Source organism: Phragmites australis, chromosome 12 (assembly GCF_958298935.1).
Source record: "Phragmites australis chromosome 12, lpPhrAust1.1, whole genome shotgun sequence".
In the NCBI taxonomy this organism is placed as follows: domain Eukaryota; kingdom Viridiplantae; phylum Streptophyta; class Magnoliopsida; order Poales; family Poaceae; genus Phragmites; species Phragmites australis.
In genome coordinates this window covers 22,307,195-22,317,080 of record NC_084932.1, presented here as the reverse complement: position 1 = coordinate 22,317,080, position 9,886 = coordinate 22,307,195, and the positions used below count along the sequence as shown (strand labels likewise).

General features: G+C 42.2%; 1 protein-coding gene across 1 annotated transcript; it reads left to right on the top strand.

Moving 5' to 3' along the window:
- Positions 1-3,638: 3,638 nt before the first annotated feature.
- Positions 3,639-8,277, top strand: LOC133887363 (uncharacterized). The gene is made up of 2 exons (XM_062327295.1): positions 3,639-4,326; positions 7,347-8,277. The coding sequence occupies exons 1-2, from the start codon at positions 3,760-3,762 to the stop codon at positions 8,019-8,021; spliced, it is 1,242 nt and encodes a 413-aa protein (XP_062183279.1). The 5' UTR covers positions 3,639-3,759; the 3' UTR covers positions 8,022-8,277.
- The last annotated feature ends 1,609 nt before the right edge of the window (positions 8,278-9,886 follow it).

Genomic DNA, 9,886 nt, shown 5'->3' with positions numbered 1-9,886 from the left:
CTTCACTCAGAGTACTTAGGTCGGCCATATGAACCGCAAGAGGATGGTGAAAGGCGCTAAACTATGAGAGAGAGGGGAGTAGAGATCAAGGAACAACTCACATAAGGCAAGAGGCGCTGAAGACAGAGGCAGATGAGAACGAGGAGTCGGCAAAAGGGTTGCTCTGGGCAATCCCCTTCTTGCTACAAATAGGGGGCAACTTGCCCCCTCCAGGTGGCGGGCACACACGCCGTCCTTTCGCTTGCCAGGCCAAAATCATGGGGGAGCAAAACTGACTCCCCTGCCCCCCCCCCCAACGACAAGACGACATGCGTCCCACGCTCCACCAGATAGGGCAGGACTACACCTCTTCCCATGGCACATTCAATGCCCCTTGTCGCCAACGTCATCCAACACGCCATTCTGTCACTCAGGTCAAATCGTCCCGGGCAAGCCAAGCGATTCTCGAACCACGAGCCATCAACCACAAGCCAGAGACGGTAGGGGGCCTACTCCAAAGGAACCGCGGGCCCGACTGCTCCATTGGCCGCCCCGCAAGGGGCTACTGTTGGGGGTCATTATTAAGGACCCCCGACGGCCCCTTGGCTTAATTAGCTCAGCCTCCCAAAGGTTGAGCCTGTTCTCGCCTTCTGAAGCCACGGCCTTCCAGAGCTTAGCCTCCCAAAGGTTCGGTCTCCGAGGCTTCGGCCTCCCGAAGCCTCCCCTTCCGAAGCCCCGGCCTTCCGAAGCTCCGCCTCCCGAAGGCCCGGTCCCCGAGGCTTCGGCCTCCCACTGCCCAGGCCGGCTTTCCGGAGGTTACTGGGTGAGTCATCAGTCCTTAAGAAAGATCTGCCAAAAAGCAAGAACCAGTCGTACTTTACCTGCAAGGAAGTGATCGGCATTAAATGCCTAGGCTAATGGACGCCGCTTTGACACCCCAACACGATGGTACCTATCCTAACACCCCTAGCGGTGCGGCGCTGGGCCGCAATTGGCGACTGGCTCACCCCCTTTAGGGGGCAGGCACCATGATAATTACCACAGTGGATATTTATCTCCCACAGTGGAGCCAATTTCCAATTAAAATTCTCCAAAGATGCAAGCTTTTCTAACTTGTGATATTTTTTATGCCTTCAAAGTAATTCCCAAAAATTTAGGAAAATTCATTTATATTCTTCACATGGCATTGACTAATTTCTAAAATTGTTTCCAGCCCTATGTTTCATAGAAACTTTGTGAGATGCTTCACAATGCACCAATTAATATTGATTTTAACAGTTTATGTTTAACTTGAATTTCATGCCAAAACTTCCTCAAACAATAAACATGATGCTAATGATATTTATGACGCTTAATGACATGCTTAAGCAATTTGGGCTGTCACGGTTGCTTCTTCATGTATTACATTTATGAGACCTACTAACATATATTTTTAACAAACATGTTAGTTTTGACTATATTGTCATTAATCACCAAAATCACAAACATAGCCTAATAGGACTATTTTCCCTACAATCTTCCTCTTTTTGGTGATTGATGACAATATAACATATAGGATATACTCTCCCTAAATATGTTCATACAAGTGTTAAATACTTGTGAGATATATGCGCTTGTTATAGATAATAATAGATATTTTATCCTATATATTGGATCATGACACATAAAAGATATCAAATGAAAAAACTAGTACCATGTAAGGGACTTACAACTAATAAATCATGTAGGTTGCTCATGAGTTAGAGATAAACACAAGCAACCTACTATATGAGACTTACACTAGGTATTACAATAAATTGAAATAAGCACATACAATCCTAGATGAGGTAAAAAAAAGAGCTATGTCAAATGAAAGGATTTTACATCTAGCTTCATTACCTCTTTTACCTTTGAATGAAGATTTGGGTATATGATATCCATGATCTTCATCAATGCGCTCAGTCTTGTACACTTGGCTTCTTTGCTTGAACTTTTACTTCATCTTGTGAGCTAAGTCTCCAAATCTCTATAGCCATTTCGGGGCTTCAAGTCTTTTTTGGAATCCAAATCGATTGGGGCCTCTTCATGTTGCTGATGACTTCCTTAGGCACCAAAATGGGTTGGTTCCACCTTCGATCATTCTTCCCAATTATATGTGTAACCACCCTGCCATTTTCCTTTTTCTTGAGCTTGTCGTTATTGCTCTTTATCTTGTTCTTGTAGTTGGGCTTGGTATAGAGGTTGGAGGTCTTGTTGGAAAGGTTCGCCATTTTCTTCTCCTTGTTCTACTTCTTCACTTGCTTGCATTGGAAAGACTTGTAGTCTTCTTGCTTGCATTTGAAGCATGTCATGGTTGACTCCTCCGCAAGCTTCTTCACTATGGAATCACTGTTATCTTGAGAAGGTTGGATATGTCCCTTGCCCTTTAATCTTTTCAAGTCCTTCTTGAGCTTCTCCATTTCTTACTTAAGCTCATCATTCTCTTATGCAATGAGTTCATTAGATTATTCTACAACAATATTCTTAACACAAATCTCATTGTAAAGGAGTGAGCTAAATAGAGCATATAAATCATCACAAGAAATAGAAGCATGTACCTTATGATTGTAATTAAAAAGAGATATAGATTGCTTTAAAAGGACCTTAGTTTAATATTCAATGCACTCAAATCTAGCCTTAAGCTCTTCATGCTCCTTCTTTAGCAAATTAAATTTACACAATAATTATTCATAATTAGAAACAAATGTAGCATGAATGTCATTAAGTGCATTGAATTTCTTAAGCTCTTTAGATTGTTTCTTTAAGGCCCTTTGTTGCTCATTGATCAAATGAAGAATTTCATCATAGAAAGGAGAATCCTCATCGGATTCATCATCACTTACATCGCCATATGAACTAAAATCTAAATTGTGTAGACTTAAAACAATGCTTTATGGAGTATCGATACAATATTTAATTATTTCTAAACTCCATATGTTATGTTCAAGTGTAATAACATATATCCAATATTTATTTGTTCAGATTATTGAAGCATGTACTATATACTAGAGAAAAAATAATGACAAAGCATTCTAGTTCTTGTATTGTTGGTCTTTGTTACAACATCAATCAAAGTGAACTGATTTGTTATCTTTAAAGAAGCAGAAAAGAACATCTAATTCATCTCTAGATTTTTCTACCCCACAAGTGCCAACTTAAGTAGCCCAATTAAAGATAAGGAAGACCCAGTAGCAACTCTAGAAAATGATCCCTTAAAAAAAGTGATAAGAAAGAGATCAAATAAATTAGAGTGGTGAGAATATCTTCTCTTGCTAATAATTGTAACTGCTCTTACAATATATATAGTAATTACTCTTACAAATTCTTACAACTTATGTACTTATATGGTAACTACTTACAATACAAATACTTTTATAATAAATATTCTTACAATACATCTACTTATACTAGAGTTGCTCTTTTAACATACAAAGGTAAGTCATGGATAAACAGTAATATGAACAGAATTCTATACCTTGTTGAACAGTAATATGAACAGAAGTCTACAGAAACGATGCAGCTGGTCTATATGTCCTATAGAGGGATAGTATGACCACTGTTCATGTACTGTAGTAGTAGAGGAAAATCACGGTTGTTGTTCATCCGAGCCGGATCCATACCAGCGTGGCAGCACGAATCTCAACGCCCACAGGGCACACTCTCCTGGCCAGACAGCAAGAACCAGACCAGAGACCACTTCGCCGTCGTCCTCACTCCCCCAGCTCGCGTTCCCACCTCTGCCAGCCAGATCTCGCCGCCGCGATGGGCTCCGCGCACTCCTCCCACTCCTCCGTCTCCACCGCCGGCGGCGAAGACGAGGAAGACGAGGAGCCCTCCGCTGCCACCGCCGTATCCTCCTCGGGCCCACCCGCGCCACCGCCTGCCCTGGCGCCGGCGCCGGTGCGCGTGCCACCGGCGTCCGCGTCCAAGGTGCTGAAGCAGGAGCCAGAGGTGCTCCCATGCCGCGCCGCGGACTCCCCGCTCTCGCCGCAGCCCTCGGCCGCCGGGACCCCGCGCCTGCTTGGGGCCCCTGGCATCAAGGTCTGGGACCCCTGCCACGTCCTCCTTCCGCCGCCGTCGCCTCAGCAGCAGGGGAGGGCAACCGAGGCCGCCGCAGTGGAGATCGTGGTGGTCAGCCACGGGGAGTGCGCAGCCGCGATGCGCCCGGACCTCGTCGGCGGGCGGTGGCCCGCGGCGTCGCTCACGGCGCGCGGGGAGCGCCAGGCGCGTGCGCTCGCCGTGTTCCTGCACTCCCGCGGCGCTCGGCTAGCCGCGGCGTACGCGTCCCCGCTCGACCGCGCTCGTGCCACCGCCGCACTGGTCTGCCGGGTGAGCACTTCTTGGCTCTCATCCTTGTAGTACATTGCAATGCTGCTACTGAATTTTTTTTCCCTGAATACGACTGAATTGGCGTGGAAAGCTCGCAGCTTTTACACTATGAACTCAAATATATGGAAGAATGAAAACAATTTTAGGTATTTTGGTTTCTACATTATTCTTGTTCGATGCTATTGGGCACTCTTATAATAGAATTTTCCTTGTTGTACTAAAAGAGCAATCTTTCAGAGGAACGGTGAGCTCTTCTGCCGTGGAGACCGGTTGAAAAGAGTAAACTTTGACATTGTTGTGTATTGTGTTTGCTTGATGCACATCTGGGACGTTCATGCCATAAAATTTTGCTTCCATCAGTGAAAAAGGTGATCTTTTCCCTTTGGCGTTTGCTATGCTTGTGGGTGTGTGCTGTCTTTGTTACTTTGTTTCATACAATGCTGCAGCCGGAGCATTGGATTTTCTTCATTCGATTAGTTGAAGATCACGCTGGAGCACTGGATTTTTCTTCATTTGATTAGTTGAAGATCATCCATAGTTTTTTTTTCTGATTCAGCCTTCAGCATGGAGAGCCCGTTCCTTGTTGGTGTAGTTCAGGAATGCATAGGCCTCTGGGAAAGTGCTTCTGAATGTAGTCCTCTATAGTATGTAAGGGTGCCCTTTGGAGTTCCAACCATTGTCTTAGGCACTGATAATTGCATGCTAGTCATTTATGTTCTCGGGCTGCAAATCGCAACTAGTTGACATAGTTCTTTGTGTGATTTTTGGGTGAGAAAGCAGTTATTGTAGCTTTGATGCTCTCAAGATTTTTTTTGCCATTTTATTTTCCATCGTTAGACAAGAGAGTGTCATTTCTTTCTTATGGATTAATTTATGTTATGTACTGAACTGTAATGGGGAGATTGCAAATCTTGGCAATGATTATTAGTTATGATGAAGCTGCATTTTGTCATGCGTATTAATCATGTCATGTAGTTTGTTTTCATGGGAAGATCACAACTCTTGTTAAGAGCCTTCCACAAGCTGTGCTGAAGCTAAGGCAGTTATTTGTACTTTTGTTTGATATGTCTGTTCTTAAGATCAAAGTATTCTATGCTTCCTTGTAACTGAAGTATTTATTATATCTGGATCTGATACTGGTGTTCTCTTTAACTTTGAGCTTCTAAATGATACACCATATATAGGTAGGGAAAACATAGATATAAAAACATTTGAAGGGACCAGGAGGGAGTCCTTTTTTTTATTTGCTTCGTGGTATTTATAAAGGAGTGCCTGTGCTAGTGTAAAGGAGCAGACTGCGTGTTTCTCATGACATTAGCATAAACTAGACCTAGATGACAAACTTTTGTACCCTACACAGAGTAACCGGGAATGGATAGTTGGTAGGCACCTTTTTAGAAATTTCTTGCTGCCTTTTATGTGGCTGAATTGCAGCTAATTTGCAACTGAAAAAATATTTCCATATTTTTGCTGAACAATATCTACAATACTTCTTATTGGCTGTAATGTTGTTTGATGTACCCTAGGAACTAGGAATAATCGACCAACAATAGAATAAAAGAAAGCACTTGAAGAAGATGACAATTTAAATTACACTAAGAAATAATAATGTGGAAATGCTCTGCATGCAGAGAATGCTTGCTTCTATGTGATTTCAATGGGTTTGGTCAAACTGGTAGTGATGAGATACATGAAGAGTTCTGTCTAACTGCAAGCCTATAACTGTACCTAGCTGAGCTGATGCTGTGAGCAGCTGTCCTCTTCTTGGAGAGCGTTCCTGCTCACCTGTGCATGTGACTCAGTACTAGCTGCTTAGTGGAGGGTAATTAATGGAACAAATATTCATTTCTTTGCAACCAGGATAGTTCATGTTTTAAAAGGATGCTTATTTCTTGCACAAAATACCATGTATTCACATTTATTTTACATTGATACAGCCTGCAGTTTTTTCCCTAGTCCTGTAATTCATTTGGCAAATAGAGTTGAAATTTCTATCATCTTGCAGTCTTGCTAAAAGTGTATGACACAATAAAAGTTCTTCCGTAAGTTAGCACCTTGTTGACCTGACTGCACCCTTCCTGCTTTCTTATCTCATATAAAGTTCGATGTTTGAAAAATCCCCTTTAAGATTCAACAAGATATGTAGCCTCAAGGAGTAGCATTCTGTTCAAGATTACATTCCATAAGTTTACTGGGTTCCTGACATAAATTGGAGCTAAATCAACTGAAAAGTCGCTACTTCCACTTTGACGTTTTTATTGGAACTTACGTTCGAGTCTCTAAAGTTAATTCAAACTGCAGTGTAGCTTTGTAGACCAGATGACACCTTGTACATTAAAATGGTACTCCTCAAATGCAGACATGCTGATAGGGTATATATTGGATTCTATGATGTGTTGCTTCTGAGTTGTTGAAAACATTGGATGCTGGGAATGTTGGCCTCTGTAAACATTAGAACAATGTGTTCAGACTTGATTCTGACTTGGTATGTTAGATGCTAAATTCATTGCTTGTTTCATGGTAAATCAGTCTGTTAGAGAACATTTTCAAATAATTGTCATTTGGCCGTTGCATGTGATATTATTCTTGATATCTTGTATGTTTGTTAGCATGGCTTTTAACCTTTCAATGATTGTCCTTTTTCCCCTGTTAACCAGTGAGCTGCTTCTAAGTCTGAACCCTCCAAGCATTGATTCTTGTACATGCAATTTCTCAGGTCTGGATGTAAAGTGGGAAATCGTTGTTGTTTAGACATGTCTCAAGTCCACACCAGCAAATAAAAGATATCATGAAATGGAACTTTTCTATTACAAAATTGAAATGAAACTGTTGCTGAGTTTAGTGCAATCCCCTAGTGCACTTTGGGCATTATGTTATGCAAACGTGAAATAGCTGGTGCATACTATTTTTGGGACCACCCCAATGTTGCATATCTATCTTTTTCCTTCACAGCACATACTTATCTATCACTTTTCATTTTGATTACTTTGCAGTTTGTAATGTACTATGTTGATCTGCAGGAACTTGATTTCCCGGAGGAGCAGATCCAACTATCAGATGCTTTGACTGAGATGAGTCAAGGTCAGTGGGAGGGCTGCCCAAAATCAGAAATTTATACTCCGGAAATGGTCAATCTGATGGAAAGCACCCAACCTGATTTCTCAGCACCATCTGGGGAGTCACTCAGGCAGGTACAGTTTCGGATGATGGAATTCCTCAACCGGACAGTCCTAAGGCTACCAGAAAAGGTGGCAATGGGGGACACACTATCACAACAAAATGAGCCAAAGGGGTTCTCTCGGCAGAGCTCCACCAATTCTGTCCAAGATGGCCCTCCTTGGGATGTGCTTTACAGGCTCAATCGACATAGCCTCCAAAGAAAGAAATCAGGGAAAAGTCGGCTCCAATTTGTCACTTCTGTGGACAATGAACCCGATGATGACTTCTCCCCTAAAGATATAAACCAGAGGCATCTCCTTCATGAAGTCAGTCTTGGGAGCTCGGTAACCTCCATTGCGATTTTCAGCCATGCGACCCCCATTCGATGTCTCATTGCAGGCCTGCTGGACTGTAATCCCATGATGTCGCAGAGAATATGTATAGATGATTCCTCCGTTACGGTTCTTGAGCATTCATTGAGAACAGGGTGGCAAATAAAAAGGCTGAATGATACTGCACATCTCAGGCTTCTCTAGATGCAAGATGTTGCTGTTCATGAGGAACTAGATGATGTGTGTATCGGTGAATTGTAAAGAAATTATCTGATAGCATTCTGCTAATCAGATGATGAGGTCAACTGCCATCAGAAGTGGAGTCTGCTCACTGTATTTCATTTGTATCTACTGCCATATCTCTGTGCCAGGAAGGTCTAGGCTGTAATGGTGCTGTGCTGTATTTTTTGTTATTCTTTTTTTCTAAATTATTTTGTCAAGTATAATTTCAATCTGAATATATCCCCTTTTTTAGTGGGTGGTTAGCGGGGGCACATCTTAAAGCATCATTCTTTTCTTTTTGCCAAATATTTTGCAAGTATGAGGAGATATTTATGCATCCTTCAGTTATGCAAAATGCAATACTTCAAAGTCGTCGTGTAACTGTCAAATCCACAATGGTTTTTGTACTCAAACGATTATCACTTGCAATGAATCAACTGACACTACAAAATTTCTACCTTGTCCACTTTTTTTCGCTGTAGGATTTGCATGTTCTGACACAAGACAGCAGCTGGAACCTCGACGTCATTACAGGTTACAGAACATAGGGGATTAAAAAGCCAAACATGACGGCCTTCCTCTAAAGAACATGCTAACTGAGCTAAACTATGAGCATCAACATTTGCCTCAACCATGGTAATCACCATCGAGCAGTATTGGCATATTGTATAATCAGTGAAACTCCTTACTACCTCGAGCCAGTCTGAGGCCGCAGAAACTGTCGCAGCATTAACATAAGCAGCAAGGTACAGAGCTTTATTTACATGCTAGAGCCTCCAGGGTGGTTGGATCAGTGACATTGATTTTTCAAATGCTCCTGTGGTGGCCGGAACCATCTCGTTCTTGCAGAGGGATTGTGAGGCAAAAAATAAAATAAAATCCAACCCTTCTCATAAGCAAAGCAGCAGCATTGGAAATTTGGAACTTGCAAGTGTTACTCATGCCCTCTTCTCATACGATGGTTTGTCTGATAAAGCTTATTCTGATCTGGGCTGATTGTGTCCTGGCCCAATAAGCAGCAAATGTTCTTAAACTTGCTTAGCATAGGCCGGGCTGCCAAAGGTCGTATAATTGGGCCCGGAGGATGCTCAGGTTTGTCCATGGGTTTGTTTTGACAAATTTAGGCATAATTTAAAGAGTATTTTATTTTTATATTTACTATCATTAATATTTAAATAAATAGATCTCTGATGGCAATATTTATATAAATAGATATCTACCACCCTCTGAAAGAGTTGCAGCCCTTTCAGAGGGCGATAAGGATGACACGATGACAGCACCACCTCTTACCGCCCTCTCAGATGACGGGTAGAGTCCACCCCCACGTCAGCCGGCCGTACCACCCCTTATTGCCCATTAAGAGGGCAGGTAGCCCCCTTTGCTACCAGCTTTGCTGCCCTCTCAGGGGGCGGTTAGCCCCCTACACCTGCCCTCTCGGGGGGCGGTTAGCCTCCCACTCTCGCCCTCCTCCACTGCCCTCACATTATAAAAAGGTGAAAATCAGCTAAAATAGCCATTTAAATCTAGAAAAAAAAGGAAAGAGAGGGGGAGGATAGGAGAGGGAGGCAGCGTGGTGAAGCCTTATTATTTTTGATCTTTTAATCTCGGTTTTTAGTAATTTTTCTAGACTTATGTTTTTATTAGTAATTAAAGTATCACTAGATCTAGGGTTCAACAACATAACAATAGTTATATTATATGAGATCTATGGTTTAGAAATATAGGATATGATGCCTTTTATAGTATATTGTAAAGATCAATTTCAACATGGTAGGATAGCCATCAGATGTATAGTAGTATTTAGAGTACGGTAGTTTCGATTATCTAGATTTTATAGAATAATGATT